Below are 19613 nucleotides of genomic sequence, written 5' to 3' on the forward strand. Positions count from 1 at the left end.
ATGATTAATTAACCTGGTAATATAACTACAAATAAAATTGAATATTTAAAGATCGTTACTTCTGTTCGTACAATGACATTTTGCCTACGTTCTGCACGACTCATTGATCATCTTGTCATTTAAGAGATAGAGAGGGAAAATGCTAATAAATGAAAATAGTCCATAAAAGGTCTTTGAAAAGTCCTTGAATTTGATTGACGATTTTCTGTATGAACCATTTCTTGCTTTTTGTGACCATAACAGTTGTATCATCGTATTCACAATATACAGTGTGGTTAGTTTGTATTCACAATATACAGTGTGGTTAGTTTGTATTCACAATATACAGTGTGGTTAGTTTGTATTCACAATATACAGTGTGGTTAGTTTGTATTCACAATATACAGTGTGGTTAGTTTGTATTCAAAATATACAGTGTGGTTAGTTTGTATTAACAATATACAGTGTGGTTAGTTAGTATTCAATATATACAGTGTGGTTAGTTTGTATTCACAATATACAGTGTGTTTAGTTTGTATTCACAATATATCGTGTGGTTAGTTTGTATTCACAATATACAGTGTGGTTAGTTTGTATTCACAATATACAGTGTAGTTAGTTTGTATTCACAATATTCAGTGTGGTTAGTTTGTATTCACAATATACAGTGTGGTTAATTTGTATTTCCTGCGTTACAGGCATTCTTCAACATTTTATTAGAGTCAGTACATTTATCTTTTATATTTAATCGTAAAAGACTAGTTACTACTGACTGTTGACTTCAGGTAAGTTGACGATGCCATCTCCTTGCTGTGGTGTGGATATTGTCGTTCACGTAACATGCATGTATTGCAAATACGATAACGGGAGTGTTAAACTATGAGTAAGATCAATTGATAGCAGCAAAATATAATGTCCTGCATTATGATAAACAAAAACCAGTATTTATCTATGATGTAATACTTTAACATATCTATTTACACCTATCTGTTGACAAACACCACAGTTCAACTAAGCACAGGGCTAACAGACAGTTTTCAATGTCATGTGTTGATTGTTTCAAATCATGAGTGCATGCTTAACAATGTTTGCTACTAGAAACAATATTTATATAGTCTGAATGTTACAAACCGAAACGCCCAAAACGGCTTTAAATATAAATTATAAAACGTTCATCTAGTAAGTTGGTAAATATGTTTAATATAATATGTTTCGTCATTGAATGTTAAGATACAATTGGCACAGAACAGCGCAAACACGGTTTGGAAGTGGAGCATAATAAAATTCAATTAAGGATCAAATTAAAACACGTACGTCGTTTTCGGAACTGAGATCTTGTTAAGTTAGAGTTAGATAAATGAAATAATTAAAACATATGGCGACGAGAGTACTACTAACATATATCAGTTATATTGATTACATTAAAAAATCATGTTTAGGTATATATTGTTAAATGCATTTCAATATGAGACAACAGTTCTACACAAAGGTTTTCAGCTGACAGCAGAACATTTAAACATGAGACAACAAATCATACAGCGAAATGGAAGAATATAAGACAGGTAGTTTTCATAACAACACCATTTTACTAATATAAATAATATCAGCTGAGTGTTTTTTGTAAGCTTAGAAATCATTAAGAAAGCATAGGAGAGTAATTCGGAATTTTCGTGCCAGGAAAATACCTAATATTATATTTATCTCCTTGAAAGATTATCTTCTTTTCTTTCATAATATTTCTCGTTAGTACCAAGCAATATTATATGTATTAAACGTGCGTTTAATTTGATTGAAGGCATTGAAATAAATGATGAATACAAACTATACAAAAAAATAGTTTGGATTGATAACAAATTAATACCTTTGATCGATAAAACTACAACTATGTTTTGTCCACCTAACGCTGATGAATCATTCGCATATTTTATGTAAACAGTTGCAAAAAAAGCCATTTACAAATTTGGTTAACCAAATTAATTGATCTTTTCATTCAATCTGGGTACCACCCAACAGTAGATTTGCTTAGTATTAGTCGCAACTAAAACTGAAAACTCAAGGACCAAAATGATAGGATTTCTAATTTCAAATCATGTGCTAGGGAACAACGTATATACATGAAATCGTATGGAAAATCAAGAAACAAATTCTCTTGAAATGCATTTACAAAATGTACGTGAAAATAGAGGTCTACTGCCCGAGTCCACCATGGAAATAAATGGAATGTAGCCAGTGTACACGATAGTATTGTTTCAGATTATGTCACTCAGTTCTTATTGCCTCTGTAGCTTGGATTTTCGTTCGAAGTAACCGGATTTAAATAAATTGGGTTTTCCGTCTGAAACAAAATTTGAAAATACAAGTTTCCCTTATTACTGACAGTTTCTTTAAGGAGTGAATATATTCAAAGACATCTCGCACACACTGATAAATCCGAAAAGCTAATGGTATTATGACTCAGAGAGCAAACGAACCTGTATATTGTTTTAATTAGTTGTATGCTAACAGGTGTATGAAACATTATGTGAACACAATCGATAAATAATTGACTATACACAATCGTTTTTGTCTTAGGTGATATTACAATGCTAAGCCATTTGGTAGTTAAGCAGAACTTTGATTGTTTAGCAACGGGCAATTTAAAAACCTCATATGTTCTAAACCGGAACACTTCCATTCATCGAATAACATAAACACATGTCACGCTTTCATCTAACTCTTTATATATATATATATATATACAGACAACAGCTTTACTCCCAAAAGGCTTAGCATTGTAATATCACCTAGGACAAAAACGATTGTGTATAGTCATATATTTATCGATTGTGTTTACATACTGTTTCATACACCTGTTAGCATACAACTAATTAAAACTATATACATACTATATATATTCATGTATACAAATGTGATTTATAGTTTTAAATAGTTTAAAACTGCAGTGGCGCAGTGAATAGGTTGTCCACTTACGGCTATCAATCAATAAGTAGTATGTTTAATGCATTCGATTTTAAATCATTAAACATAATTAAATTAAACTGCTTATAATCAACATTTCTCAGTCAATGCCTAAATAGAAATTATGCTATCGATAACATCGAGCTACCGTTAAATAGTTCCTAATACGTTAATTTGAGGACGTTTGAACGATTTGTAAGGTGTATGCGTACGTTGCTCCACTTGGCGTTTTGTATCTCGTGCTCTAGGCGAGCATACTCGATGCGGTCGTAGAAGAAAGTGAGAATCTTCCAGATGAGGAGCAGCAATAGCCCAACCCCAAGTATGCCACCGATAAGTGGCAGAGCGATCAGCAAGGGGTCAGGGGGCAGCGAGCAGACTGAAATAGTGAAAAACATCATGACAAACGTTATTAGAGACGTCATTAATGACGTTAAAAAAACAACTGATTTGTTTATATAAATATCCTGTCTCGGATCTTTCAATCAATTTTTTTATGGAACTTTAAGTTTTCTTTTAACCATATATTACGCAGAATAAGCGCGTCGAATGACGCTTTCGGTTGTGATTTAAGGCAGGACGGTGTTGCCCTCTATAATCTCGACAGTTTCATGTCTATAGAATGAATGCGTTGCCTCTCGTAAATATGTAGCCTTACTACCAAGGTTATTTCCAAATAGGCTCACGCCTGGTAAAACGGGTTCAAATGCCGACTGAAGTATTCATTTCGTTGGAAATGTTCAAGTTGACAATTTTCTTGATGGCCGGAAGATAATACTCACAACTTGCAATTCCTATAACTAAGCCTAAGGCTTTATTTCATTAGGTCACAAACTGAAGTACACGTATTGGTCTTACTTTTTCCTTTTGTGATGTTCAGGTAGATGTCGTTGTTGACACAGTCCACCACATAGTGCGTCTCGCACTTTTCTGCATCTATGTACCCACATGGCTCGATGTCTGAAAGTAGTGTGTGTTAGCAGTTTATTTGTTTATGCATATGTGAAAGGCAATGAAAGTCGGTAATTATTTTCTAGATCTTAACGTTAGTGTGCAACAGTTCTTATTTGACAAGACAAATAAGTGTGTACGAACCACACAATACAACAATTATTATTACTATTAGAACCATGCAATGGGCCTTGCTTACGTATAAGAACAGCGTTTAGTGTAAGAAGAAATTCATCTTGATTGCCTTAGCTGCGATAAGAAATAATAATTGATATTCCAATATACCTTATTTAAATACAATACAAACCATAAGTCAAAGTGAATAGTAACGAATTTCACCGACTGATTATGACAATGCAAATGTGTTACGAGACGAGAATGTAAGGGGTAATTAGTAGTAAATGGTGCAAATACACATGTCACATTACCAGAGAATCGGTCCACCTTTTGGATTTTGAGAGCTTGGCACACCGGACATGCCGTGCTGGAGTTGAGGGCTGAGGTACCTTTCTGGTCCAGGCATTCCACACATTCCCTGTACCCACACTTCCGACAGCGGTCACATTTCTGTACAGCATGACAAAAAATATTTATTTTTTTTATTTATTGAGTGAGCCATAGAGTGAGTGAGTTGATAAAGATTTAGACAATTACACACGGAAGAGAGGGGCCGGACGTCTATAATTGGTCGTTTGCAAACATAACGGCCCGATGGCCTTCGACCCGAGGTACATTATGCGTTCAGGGCCGATTATAGACGTCCGACCAAGGCCTGTAATGTGTGATCATAAATATTTCATATCGCCCTTATTTGCTCCTCCACTAAAATTTATTTCCTTTCTGTACTTGTATTTTTATTCAATTTATAAAACAATTTATGACGTATCTAGTTTGAAGTATTGTATGTGACGAAAGACCAGTTTAAGCCTAGCTCTCTGGATTTTAGGGACGACATTCAGACGTTATTTATTTTACAAAACAACATTCAAGCATCGAATTAATTCCAAACTCATTACTGATTGTATGTTCGTCATGCACAATTGGAAACTTCAATAGGTATAAAACCAGTTGTTTTTCACAATCTTGGTTAGAATTTCATACAAACCAGTGTTCAATCAAATAAACATAGATGAAGGGATAGAAGAACGAACAACGGAAGTGCATCTCGTTGTAATGCTATTGTTATGAGCATTAAATTTAAGTTTCTATTGAGTTAAGCATGGCTATTACTATTTTTGTGTTATTAGAACACATATAAAATCTCAACGAGTGTCATAAATCTATTGTTAATTACGGTTACAATTGCAATCGACATTATACTTATTCAAATTCTGCCCTCCGTGTCATGAACATTATTTACAATTATTGCGTACATTGGTTTCTTTTATTAATCACCGTTGGCTAAAACTGAATGTGGACGCCATTTTGTTCATTTGATTCCGCGAGATTAGCTTTTTTTCAGATATGATACAAATAACGAATAACGGCCCGCTGGCGACCTTTTGTTTTGCTATGTATAGAAACTATATGTTATGTACAGATTAACCATAACATAATCGTGTAAATGTGAACAAATCTTTAAAACACAATATATATATATATATATATATATATATATATATATATATATATATATATATATATATATATATATATATATATATATATATATATATATATATATATATATATGTGTGTGTGTATATATAAATGTGTGTGTGTGTGTGTGTTTTGAATCATACAATACTGTGTACTATAAAATACAAGTACATGCAAAGATGCATTACCGGACATAAGCTACAAGTGGGACCCTCGTAGATCCGCTCGCATACGCATGCGCCGCATTCGCACTTCCCGTGTCCGCTGCACATCAGCTGAATATAATGTATACAAAGCAAACTTTCAATATGCGATATATTAAATCAAATGAGGCAATTCTGAAAAAGCAAATCTTTTATCATATAAATCATATGCGAAATGAAGAGATATTTTTAAATGCCACAGTCGAGTGATACAGTTGTTATCTTCATTTACATTGTATGGTTTTAAAATGTTTTCAGTGCACGTATGTGAATCGCTCACTATTTAAACAAAAAAAGAAAAACATATATATATATGTGTGTGTGTGTGTGTGTGTGTGTATCTGCTTCAATGAAAATAATTTGATGGCCTCTCGATACATCGTTTTCTCCTATTTTAAACATTCAAGCATGCATACACGTTTATAGTGTAATCAGCGTGTATAAATGTTGGAATGCTTGAAAATAGAGAATCAATATATCTAGAGGCCATCAAATTATTAACTTTATGTACTTTGACATTCAGAAAATAAGAGCACAGTCAATATTTTCTAAAACTACAAAGGCTGTGACACAAGTCAGTGTTCTGCTATCAAGATGGTTGTGTAAGCGTTATAAAAAATATTATTAGTAAAAATACAATGTAAACGTTACTTGTTGTGTTCAATATTTAAAACACGATCTTGTAGACTTTTTAGAAATGTTCAGTTTCTCCGATTTCTATTGAAAAGGCTCATCTTTTAGTATTTAAATCTATTTAAATACCCCGTTTTCTTCGTTCCTGCAGTTTTGTTCTGGCGGGCACTGGCACAGTTTGCCGTAGTAATCGTCTTTGCAGTCTCGACACTGGCCGCACACGCATGTCCCGCGATCTGTCGGAAACCCAATTCATCAAATACACGCACCCAAATATACCGTATTTGTCAGTAAATGTATTCCAATGATTTAAGCGTAAATGTCCAAATTGTTAACGCCGTTTAATTAAGGACCTAATATTTCAATAGTGCTTGAACTACAAGAAAGAAGAAAGCACGGCATGTATTTGTAAAGGGAAGACACTTTGCCTAAAATAAAAAGGGTTATGTTCCCACTTAACATCCCGAATATTATTTTGTACGGACCAATATTTTTTGCTGTTTAATTGTGTGGTGTGATTGTTGTTGTTTTATGTTGTTGGTGTTCTGTATGGTTTTTAATTAATTAATTTATTTGTTTTTGGTCAGGATACCAATTTGATTTTGTTCTCATACTTTTTGCTACTTCCAATTTTTATAATGCAAACTGTACGTTTACATTTCAAGACAGATATTTGTAAAGAGTTGTTGATGAAATATGTCATTTAACATCCGTATTAAAGCATAATAGCTTAAGTATGGTAAACAAATGGTAAGGGAAATGAGATTCTTTAATCTTCATACCTATTTAAGACCTTAATGGACTAAAATAAGTTATGTTTTGCGATCTTACTACTGCACTTCTCGCCGCTGGTTCTGTTAATGCAGGGGTTGTTGTTGCACTCGCAGTACGTCCCCTCATAGTTGGGCTGACACTTGCACACGCCGCACTCGCACGTGCCTAGGTCCTCGCAGATCTTCTTGGTCCGGATGTCTCTAAAAATAAATGTATTACTGTGTATGAATATTGCTAGGGATAACACAAAATGTACATTTTGTGATCCTTATGTCGTAGAAAGTGAATACCATTTCTTATAAATATTCCCAATAAACAAATATATTAGAAAAACATACTTAAAGTCATATTATAAAACATGGCCAGCATTACATAATTTTGATATGTTAATGGGTAAACAAAATGAAAAAGAAATAATGCATCTTTCGAAATATAATTATAATGAGAATTGTTTAAGGAACAATTCAGAAACAGATTAATTAATCTAATTATACTATTTTTCTCCGAATTAGATGTAGAACAGTGTATTCTTTATATCGTTATTTTTCTTAGAATCTGTCATTATCGATGTTAAAGGAACATTTCATATGTTATGAATCAGTTAAACCTTCGTTAACTACTAACATTACTTAATTTTCATAATTATTGTCATCCATGTCATCACACTTATGTATTTTGAATTTGGCTTAAAGCAATTGTAATGCTTAAAAGCTAATACATGTTGTTGTTGTCATTGTTGTTGTAAAATTAATTTATCCGTATAAATTTCTTTAATGATTATTATTTATGTCTTGGAAATATAAACGAGCTATCTTTGTCATATAGATCTAATAATTACGTTAGGTTTTCATAAATGCACTGACACACACACTTAAAGATCAAAAAATGAAAGTATACATATTTACTAGTCGTTGCTTAAGAATATGGTTGCGGATTAAATTGGACATGACCATGACATGTTTGAAGGGCTTACAACCAACAACACACTATATCAACAAGTATGCGTGCATCTTTAAGCGAACCATGTAGTGACGTTTTGTATCCGTAAGACAACTTATAATGCTAGGTTTACATCTGGCCACGATTACCACGATTTTCCCGATTCCAGAGCATCGTGGCGAACGTAACAGAGCGTGGAGTCGAATCGGGGTGATCGTGGGGGAGCGTAACGGAACGTGGTTGAATCGGGGACATCGTGGGCATCGGGACAGATTTTAAATCAAACTTAAATTTCACCACGACTGCCCCGATTCATTTTCTAATCTCAAATCGTAGATCAAATCGCAGGAGATCGCAACAAAGCGGCTTTGTCGTGGGAGATCTTAACAGGACGTAACGGAACGTGGTGGAGCGTGGAAGCCAATCGTGTTGATCGCAACAAAGCGTAACAGAACGTGATGCAAATCGTGGGCTCGATCGTAGCAACAAAACGTGCTGATTTCGTAAGGAAGCGTAACAGAACGTGGAGTATACCATTTAATCTTAGAGCTCCCCGATTTTTTAGCCTCTTGCTAATCGGGGAGATCGTGGCCAGATGTAAACTTAGCATTATCTATTGGTCCTGTTGCTTGATACATGTTCTTTGCTCTGTCCGTAATATAATATAATTTCCCTCACATCGTCTCTTACGTGCTTGATAGTTTTATCTTCTCTAGTGCCTCTTACTTGATACAAGTGCCCGTATTGTCATTTTCAAGTGCAATTTCCTTTCATTGTGTCTATAAATTGATGCATTTAACTCCTGGTGTCCCTAACTTGATACATTTCTTGTCTTACAGATCTTACTTGATATATTTCTTGTCTTGCAGAACTTACTTGATACATTTCTTAACTTGCGGATCTTACTTGATATATTTCTTGTCTTGCAGATCTTACCTGATACATTTCCCCTCCATGACTTCCTCCGTGTCTCCCTCAGCGCGGCTGCATTGGCAGAACTCCCCGTATCTCCCCGGTTTGCACCGACACACTCCGCACTCGTATGTGCCGTTCTTGTTACTACACCTATCATCCAGTTCCTGGAAACAAATGTGAATTTATGGTATAATTTAAATTCATACTCACCGTTCTTATCAGAGAGTGTCGTCCCTTACCAGGAAAATATAGAACGAAACTTAACGCAAATGTATTAAGCACGTTTTTTTATAACATTCCAATTAGTTACATTTGACTTCGCTGTTTTTGGATACCTATTGCGGTAAAAACAAAACGCTGCTGCAAACGATACATTGCATCTGTTTCAAAACCAGATAAGAGTTAATTAGAAAATACATGTATGTTGTATTTAGTCATTAATCTTCTTGTAAATGTAAGAAGAAATTAATACATTTCCACATAATACAACAATATGTGGTACATACATACACTGCATTTTCACTTTAATTAAAATGTGCGCCATCTAAATTCAACCCGTAAATCCAATTGTTAGAGCTTCAATAACATAGTCCCTTAATTAGAAAATACATGTATGTTGTATTTAGTCATTCATCTTCTTGTAAATGTAAGAAGAAATTAATACATTTCCACATAATACAACAATATGTGGTACATACATACACTGCATTTTCACTTTAATTAAAATGTGCGCCATCTAAATTCAACCCGTAAATCCAATTGTTAGAGCTTCAATAACATAGTCCCTTAATTAAGCATAAATATATTTATCTTCAAATTAATTTTTACGTCAAGTTGTATCATTTATATTTACCAACTAGATAAAATGGTCAGATCGCTTTAATCTCAGCCCATAAAGCAACTAATCGGTTTTTGGCCTGGGGCGTTGTCGCAAGGCTATAGTAATGATACCAATTTGTGAGCCTATCCGAATGTATGGCTCCCAAAAACCAAATTCCCAAACGTCCGATTTACCACTTAATTCATGCGCAATAAAAATAGTTCTTCGCAGATCTCAATAACCCGCCTTATAAATACAGAACCTCACTATATAACATGACAGTTCCATAAAAAGTGTCAAAAATATTATTGAATCAAAATTACTAAGCATTTGCTACGACAAAGTTTTTATTATTTACATATTCATGCGAGAATAAGTTCCTCACTTGACGGTCTAGGCCGAAAAGATACGATTGTTTACGGAGACAGTAAAAATAATTTTGTTCCGAGACATTTTTTGAAGACCTGATATTTGGTATTTATAAACATATTTTAAACTATTGTTATTGTATTTTGCGTTAACAAGACATTCAGAAACAAGAACATGAAAAAAGACACAAGTATGCAGGATCGTTCTCGGAAATAGACGAAGAAACCGGATATGGTATTTCACTGCGCAGATCGAGCGCGCAAATCAAGCGCGAAAAGTTCTACGTGAGACAAACAACACAATCTGTCCACCGTTCTTTATCAAAGATGTGGATTTTCTTTTGTATACACATAACAAAGGAAGATTGACTGTTATCATGATCTGTTAATTATGTAATTAAACGCTATTGTAGGTTATTGACAATGATTTATTTGACGCCAACAATAACAGTTTTTTTGCGGCCATCTTGTTGTTGTTGTATATCTTTACCGCCTATGTAGACGAACCTCTACCAGGTCTGTACAGTTTAACAAAAGGTTATCGTTCCCACCACCAGTATCGTGTAGTCCTCCGCCGTATATGTATACTGTAGTATAGTCCTATACACAAACATTGTCTTTTCTAACAGTCTCTGGGCTTCTGCACTCAACCGCTAGAGTCAATCCGTATACATTCGGACAAAGGGAAAAATTTGGACAATACTTTTTCCCAAGTACACTTAATCTAGCCACAGACCTTCAGTGCCTACAGCGCTTTGATTTATGATGCACTTATGATAAATGTAACCACTACCCCATCATTTATCGTTTTCCTCTTACCGCAGACTTCTCGCATTCACAGTCGCACGAGTAGTCCACCTCGATCTCCAGATGCTCTTGCAGACCGGAAGGAACCAGTTTTAACAATCTCTTGCCGCTTTCCTTCGGGCATTCCTCCAGCGTCACGGTCACGTTGAAAAACACCTGCAAAAAAGAAAGCAATTGACTCCTCACACGTTTAACTCCCGCTGAAATACACTGGACTATAAATCCCCATTATTAGATAAGAAAACGCCCCTATCAGATGTAAAACCCGACACGAAAGCTTTAAACTTAGGTTGAACACTACGCCTCACGAAACAGTAACACTCAAGTTGTAAACACATATACAATCAAAGGAAAAGGTAAAAAAACAACTTGAAGAAATTGCAAAACCTAAATTTAAATGTACCTCCTAAGAAGGTAATCGTAACAGCATCGTTGAACAAATACATCAGGAAATCGTCGCACAAAGCTTTAAATTATTTTAAAACAAATTACAACATAAAAAAATATAACGCATCTGCACACAACAAATCGGCAGAATCAAAAATCACTCGCACAACAAATAATACATTTAAATAAACCTTCAGAAAGTGTTAATTGTGTTAAACACATGCATATGAAATTCTTCATGCACATGAAGCACACGAATAAATACACCGTTACACAAAAAAGGTAACACTCATTTTGAAATTTTGAAATCTGCACAAGAACCATACAACTCAGGTTGAAATGTAATTAAAGCAATAAAGTACGAAATACACAGTACGAAACAATGAAACCGTAAAGCCCACAATGAAATGCAAATCAAAATAGTTTATCATAATATGGAATATTTATAACGATGACAAAATATTCACACATTATTTTGTTAACAGAGACAATTCTCAAAAGATAAAACATGAAATATATTATTTACATTTTTTAATGTTTGAATATGAACCCGGTTCCTTATTTACAAAAGAAGCAAATAATTTGCAATCTGCTTTCTCCATACTTCATTTCTTCCAAATAACAATCTTCTTAGTTTCTATTCTTAGTATTTTTTCTTCACACGTATATGTTATGTGTGAATATCTGATTATATGGGCTTAACAAAAATAATGTACATCATGCTGAAACAAACGATACTGTATTGTTGAATACATGATATACGTACCTCTTTTCCAACATCAAGGTTAGTGCACATTTCTTTAATGTCAGTTGGCAACCTGTATGTATTGATTATCCTGCAAAAGTTAACAGATGCCAAATTCAGTTGACATATCTGAGTTTTTTGGTGTACGTAAAATATCGAAACAAATTAGTACGGATGACACAAGTCGCCCTCATGCTTAATCTTGATGAATTACGTGCTGTTTTTAATGCATGATAAATCTCAAGCCAATCCAATAGACTTATTCCGTAATTTGCTAGCTTATAGAAATGAACAACACTCTTTGTTCTAAATCGCATGCACAAATCATAATTATCTAAACATAACTTTTTACACAGAAAATCTAAAAACTTAGAAACACAATATTTTTAAACGTTGGTATAGAATGACCCACGGTTCATATTTTTCATATACGGCTAAAACCGAACAATAGGTTAATTGATTCTGATCAATGAACGCACGTTGAAACTGAACAGTTTGTTGCAACAGTGATGTGAAGCTCTGGGGGCAGATTCACGCCTGTAATCTTCACCTTCTCCGATAGCTCCTGTAATACAAACTGGTTGTTTGAGTAAATATTGGACTGCTTTAAAAGAAATATGAACCTATCAGACGAAACAAAAGAAAAGACAACGAAAGAATTAGGCAAATGTCTAAGAATTTAAATGATTAAAATAAGAATTATGATGATAATTCGGATCACCATAAAGGTATAATAGTTGTTTGTGGTGGTGGTGCTGTTGGTGGTAGTAATTCAGATGAGGATGATGATGATTTCTGATAATGATAATGATGATTATGAGCAGGTGGTCGAAGACAATGATTATAAAGAGGAGAGGGAGAAAAAGGAGAGATATAATGAGGAGCAGATAAACGTACCCTATAGTAGTCAGATATTTTCTGGACGACGCCCTGTGAGCCGGTAGTGTCCATGCGCATTGTTTTCGACTGGTCAATCATGGACGTGAGACCTTGATACAGATGTACGTATGCCTCGTCCACCAGGAAGAAAGCGTTGATGTTATTGTCCTTTAGAGCTTTGGCCAGCATACCGTAGGACGGGTAGTCCTGTGGAATTGATGTACTAGTAATTGTTGTTTGTAGTGTGACTCTGCGCCGTTCAGACAATTTCAGTTATATCACGGTAGGCCGCATATATTTCCGTGAGTAAGCTGTGTTACCATTACCATTTGCACATATTTTCTGCAGTTATTGACATTTACAGAAATAGATCCAGAAATTTGACGATTTCAAGCAGAGCTTAACACAAGCTATGTGACGAACATAGAATCGAAACCTTGATTCGTTTTTGTTAAGAGTTGCTGTTGTCTTGAGAAATTAAAAATAAACGTTTGGCCTTATCATCATTTAAGTGTTATCGACCTTCTTTAAAAATGGTGTTGTTACTTGAATATCGTTTGATTTTGCAAACAAACTTATCAACACAATGATTTTGAGGAATTAACAATGATATATCATTTTAATTCGAATACCAGTATTTTGGAATGGCTGTAGATATATTCCCCTATGATAGCGCGTTGGGTCCTCACGTTTGGTACCATATGACACTTTGCATCATTTGGAAGGTCGATTCCTCCTAGCTGTAAATATTAAAGTATGTAAGTCGTACAAAGTCACCTGTAACAAAATATTAACTGTTATTATTCATTTAAATTAATAATATTTAACTCAATTCCTGATCACTAGAATGCAAACGTGTATCTTTGTAAAATGCGGTGTGTGCACTAACAGATCTTTAGTTCAACGTGTTATTGTGTAGAGAATTAAAAATTATGAAATATGCCAATATCACACTTGTATAAATGCCCTTAAAACAACACTTAAATAAAAAAAAATGGGGCGGTAAATGTATAAACCGCAAATACTTCTTGAAACACTATGTTTGATTAATAAATAACATAACTAGTAAATTACTTGATATAGTTAAACAAAATGAAACAAATGCTTTTGAAAATAAATAAGCATGTTTACTCGATTGTTTAAAAGTTATTACATGATTAAAGGATGCCGGTCAAAACATATTGATCTGAATATCATGTTACCAATTAGTTATTTGAAACGCATTAACCATTATTTTAATAATATATTATGCATCAGGGTATGTGTCAGGTTAAATATTTTAGAGACTTCTTGCATAATAAATGAGACGCTTGATGCAAAGAGGTTCTACTTTTATGGTAGGCTAAATTTATTTGAAAAATTTATTTGAGGCCTTCCTGTCATAGTCAGTAATTGACTGTAGGAAGTATCAAGTAGAAGTAGAAGTAGATAAAAAACACTCGATCTTCAAGTAGGGTATAACTTGCTTAACTAGAAGTAATTGATGACGTGATTCAACGCACCTTTCCGTCTCCTGCAAAATGGAACCCGGCGTCCGAGATATAGACAAGCACGCGTCGGGACTTGGCACGCCAACCTACGATTTCCTGTCGGCAAATATAAGAGCATCGTTTCTTAAAAAAACGTGGAAATCATATGTGTATTTAAGTGTTTTTTAATCATACTTGTATATATATATATATATATATATATATATATATATATATATATATATATATATATATATATATATATATATATATATATATATAATTTTGTTGCATACTGTAAGCTTTCTGACCAAATCTAAATATAGTAATAGAAAAGATCATACAGTTCGCACAGTATCTAGCTAATCTCTAAATATCTCATAAGTTGCTTTTGACAACTGTTCCGCGCTTATGTGCTGTCATTAGTGTTTATAGCGAATTACCGGGCAAACTGCAGCCTGCATGACGGCGTCGAGACCTCCTTCCATGGTGTCGAAGTTGGAAGAAGTGTTGGTGCTTCGAATGGTGTCCTGTAAGAGGTTTTCTTGCGTAAAAAAATAACATAATTAAACTCCATCAATGCTTCATATTTTCTGCAATCATGGTTGACAACAAATACATTTAACATAAGGGCTTCTTTGTAGAATAAAGCAGAATGTTTTGTTGAAGAGAAGCACGCACAAACGTCGCTAATTGTTCATCCTGTTGTTTTTTTTTCAATCCACCATAGACATCAAAAAAGCTACTCACAATAAACTCTGTCGTGTTTTTGTTCAGACGCTGGCGATGAATGAATCCATACGTGGGCTCACAGTAGGTATTTTGTATGAGGCAAGGGTTCTCAAGTCTGGATTAAAATGATCGTTTTCATATTATACATGATAAAAATAGCTGTTTATTTTCAATTTATCTCACTTTTACAGCGAATTCGGTTGATTAAAGCCCCGTTGATTAAATGTCATCTATAATCAACGGCACATGCTGCGTTGTTAGGCTACGTTGTTAACATATGTAGTTCCTTGTATAAACAACTAAATATTATATTGATTTTATAATATATATAAGAGTTGCAATTCAAAATGAATACAATTGTAATTAATAACGCACGACTCTTTGTCACAGAACGATATTCTGATTTAAAAAAAAAATGATTGTTTGATCCAGGGACCTATACAAACAATTTTGTTTATGTCCCTGTTTGATCAGCGGTTATTGTTGGAACGCGGAGTAATAATACACTGACCTTGGTTACACTACAGTCATGGTCAAAGTACGACAAACACTAATGAAACGCGAAATTATCCAGTTAAACTAATTTTGTTTATAAAAGGTTTACTGAATAAAAAGTGGGATAAATAGACTAATAGGTTAGTGTTGATTATAGATCAGGTTTATCATGATCGGCACGAAAACGAAAAAGCACTCGCCAACGCTCGTGCTTTTTGTTTTTTTGTTTCTACGCCTTGCATGATAAACCTGATCTTTAATCAACACTCACCTATTATTCTCTATATGCATGTCTTTAGATTTGCTTTTATAGTAAATTCAAATGTTATTTTGCTGAAAGTTATATATGTATATGCATGTACGTCATTGACCACTGTTGACTACAGTGTGTGTTATATGTATGTGTAGCCATGGGATTCAAGCCTAATGTATTCTGAAATAAAACCTTAAAAACAACCTATATTTCATAACTTGAAGTCCTTAATGTGTTGCTGAAACTGCGCGTTCGATAAAGTGTGTCACTCATTACTTGTTCATAAACTTCATCATTAGGGAATCAGAGGCTGAGTTAACAACTGGATTGAAAATGTTCTGACAAATAGTTCCCAAGCGGTTGTTATAACAGGTGTTTCTTCAGATCATATAGGCGTAGATTCCGGTGTTCCACAAGGTAGTATTCTTGGACCCAGCCTATTTTTATTATATATAAATGACATGCCACAAGAACTAAAATCGACACTCCGGATTTTCGCAGACGATACAATTGCGTATGTGACAGTAACATCAACATCAGACGCAACGCTCTACAAAGTGATTTGGATAAACTGGCAGTTAAGGAGGAGAAGTGGAAAATGGCTTTTCATCCACAAAAGTGTAATGTCATCACCATCACCAGGAAACGCTCACCTATTAATCACTCGTATTCTTTACATGGAAATATCTTGGAATCAGTACCATCAGTGACATATTTGGGTTGTATTATAGCTTGTGATTTAAAGTGGAATGAACATATAAGTAAAATCTGCAACAAAGCAAATGGAACTTTGTGATTTTTAAAAAGGAACTTAAACATTGGATCAAGCAAAGATAAAAACAATGACTATAAGTCACTAGTTCGTCCATCAGTTGAATATGCCAGCACTGTATGGGATCCCTACCAACAAAACAATATTCAGAAAATTGAAATGGTACAACGTCGGACTGCATGATATGTAACAAACAATCACGGTAACCGCTCTAGTGTTGGTGACATGATATCTCACCTGCAATGGAAGCCACTGGAAACCAGGCGAAAAGATGCACGACTGTGTATGCTATACAAGATTGAACATGGACTAGTTGCAATAGAAAATTGAAGATTAGTTAAGCAGTCAACCCATATCATGTAAGATCGAGCAATTAAAACTACTACCGAATTATGTCATCTAGATGCACCTACAGAAAGGAATAATTTTTTCCAAGGACAATCCGGGACTGGAATGCATTGCCTCCAGATATCGTGTCAGCAGAGTCGCTTGAGTCCTTTAAGACTCAAGTGGCACAATTCTTTGACTAGACTAAGATCCCTGTATTTAAGTTTTACTGTATATAAATTCACCTTCTAAACTTTCTCTCTTTTTCTCGCGCATAACCTAATATGGCAGTATGATCAATTAGTTGATAGTAGCCAAATGTGGTAGAAGTAGCAGAAATGCTTGTATGGATTATAAGTGACCTTTTTATATTTCATAACGTTAAATCCTTTACGTGTTATCAAATGTTTAATAAGTGTGCTAGAAGCGCAATCTAGTTCTAATCGACGCCATTGAAATACAATATGCACTCTTGATGAGTGTTGTTACAAATACGATGTGTTTAAACTTTGGTACACACTCATGAGATTTAATGTTGCTACAATATTAATTTCTGAAAATGACTAGTAGTTAAATGCCCATGTGTGTGTTTTAAGTTAACTGTGGCTTTTTAACAAAGTTAATACACACACGTTTTGATTTATTGGTAGGTCTAACAATTCTGGATAGAGGGAGGTGATAGATAAAGGCTAACTTACACTCTTGGTGTGGTGATGGTGAATGGCTGCACAGGCTTGTCGATAAAGACTCCGAAACCAATCTCAATATTCTGCGTGAAGGACTTCCTCAAGCCGGCGACTAAAACATGTTCATGAAAAGTATTCGCTTATGCTATAAAATACTACAATTACTGGTATCTTATTTGAATGATCATATTAGGTACACAGCATATTGACAGATACCATGATGTTTTTTTTCTAGTTCGGGTCATTGTTTTAATTGTAGAGATTAAAAATATTTAGGATATTGAGATATGTATTTAAAATTGCATCAATGCACTTGTGTGTATTCGTTAATCATTACAAACAACACAATTAAGTCTCAGATTTAAGCGATTGAACGAATGGGTTGATTTTGAGTAATTTTTGTTCGTATATTGTTTACTCGAATAATATGTTACGGGTTTGCTTTTGGCATTCTTGTTTTGATTAATTCAAAATGCAAACTGCTAATCCAAAGATAATAAATTGTACAACTAACAAAAAGTGAGGTATAACGTATGTCACCGCTTAGGATGGTCAAATTACAGCATAAAGGTGTCAAAAACGCGTTTAACTCACACACAAAAGCGCAAGAATAATAAAGAGGTTCGAATCTTTAAAACTGATCTACATTACCTCTATCGTAAAACGATTCAAACACAATAGCAATACAAATGCATCGCTTAAATTCTAATTACTATTTATAAAATGACCTACGCTCCAGGAGTGAAATAACGTAATGCTCAATGTTGTTTATTACACGGGTGTTATTACACTAGTTATATAACTCTGAAATGACGTCATTTTTGTGTAGAAATGACGTCATTATTCCAGCGAATTTCTTCAATTAAACTCTTTTACAATGTGAATAAACGGTGAAAAGAGCATACAATAAAAAGAAAATGTGTTGGTCATTTTATAAATAGAATCTTAGATTCGTGGTCATTTTGTATTGAATTTATTAAACTCGTCATCTAAATAAAGATACAAACTCGGCAAGCCTCGTTTTTATCTTTATTTAGATGACTGGTTCAATAAATTCAATACAAAACGACCACTCATGCAAGATCCTATATATAGTTTTCTGTTCATACGAGCAATATAATTAAAATGGTCATAAGTTAAGTATCAAGTCAATCTTAGCTTTGTGACAATAATATCACGGTGCATTGAAAGAAATCAAATCATCATGAAGACTCTCTGCCGCAACTCACTTAGGTCTTCAATGCGGTCTGCAACATCGGATATTTTTGTTGCCATGGTGTAGCTTGCATCCATGACAAAGTACATGTCGATTGGCAGGTTCCTGGCCACACGGTAAGTCATCATGAGCGAATGGGCTTTTCCTTTATTGAAAACAAATCGTATTCATATGAGACTTTTAAAGTAACTATTCACATTGATTGATACGAATTTTAGTGTCTAAACGTTGTCGAGTGATCTGAGGTTAATCAATTTGGTGTGGATCAAGCAATCAGATGAAATCATTAAAAACACAAGTTAAAACTACTTATTGGCAAACGTTTTTCCAGACGTTCTGATAAGTCAAAAAGGTATTCATAAAAATGCATATGTGTGCATCTGGATCGTTGCTTAAACAAACAATACACTTGACAAATAGTTTTACCTGTTTGACAGTTCAAATCTTGATTAGTTATTTAATTGTGTACATGTGTCATAATTTGTTATCCATAAACATGTACTGATTTACAGTTAATCTAATTGACGTTCATGACGATTAATCTGTTAGTGTTCCAAATCATGCCAAAGAGAGAAATATATCCTTATGTGTTCCAAACTATCATAAACGGTAATATACCACTATGTCAAATTCAACATAAGTACAACCACCATCTTAAAATTCTTAATCTTAAAATATTTACGGGTGCATTACTGAAAGTTTAATA

The 19613-nt window shown here is 34.1% G+C and overlaps 1 protein-coding gene across 1 annotated transcript in view; it reads right to left on the bottom strand.

Moving 5' to 3' along the window:
* Positions 1-921: 921 nt before the first annotated feature.
* The window catches only part of LOC127855189 (integrin beta-1-A-like), a 31310-nt gene continuing 12618 nt past the window's right edge, over positions 922-19613 (bottom strand). The window contains exons 5-22 of the mRNA XM_052390604.1: positions 18921-19052; positions 17704-17803; positions 15177-15273; positions 14870-14956; positions 14460-14543; positions 13590-13697; positions 12976-13164; positions 12558-12643; positions 12100-12169; positions 10959-11102; positions 8973-9115; positions 7155-7297; positions 6453-6559; positions 5676-5762; positions 4317-4455; positions 3796-3897; positions 3150-3316; positions 922-2314 (exon numbers count right to left, since the gene is read on the bottom strand). Of these exons, the coding sequence (XP_052246564.1) occupies positions 2243-2314; positions 3150-3316; positions 3796-3897; positions 4317-4455; positions 5676-5762; positions 6453-6559; positions 7155-7297; positions 8973-9115; positions 10959-11102; positions 12100-12169; positions 12558-12643; positions 12976-13164; positions 13590-13697; positions 14460-14543; positions 14870-14956; positions 15177-15273; positions 17704-17803; positions 18921-19052 (2057 nt within the window). The 3' untranslated portion in view covers positions 922-2242. The remainder of the gene's footprint in view (positions 2315-3149; positions 3317-3795; positions 3898-4316; positions 4456-5675; positions 5763-6452; positions 6560-7154; positions 7298-8972; positions 9116-10958; positions 11103-12099; positions 12170-12557; positions 12644-12975; positions 13165-13589; positions 13698-14459; positions 14544-14869; positions 14957-15176; positions 15274-17703; positions 17804-18920; positions 19053-19613) is intronic.

The sequence above is a fragment of the Dreissena polymorpha genome, chromosome 13 (genome assembly GCF_020536995.1).
Source record: "Dreissena polymorpha isolate Duluth1 chromosome 13, UMN_Dpol_1.0, whole genome shotgun sequence".
Taxonomy (NCBI): Eukaryota; Metazoa; Mollusca; class Bivalvia; order Myida; family Dreissenidae; genus Dreissena; species Dreissena polymorpha.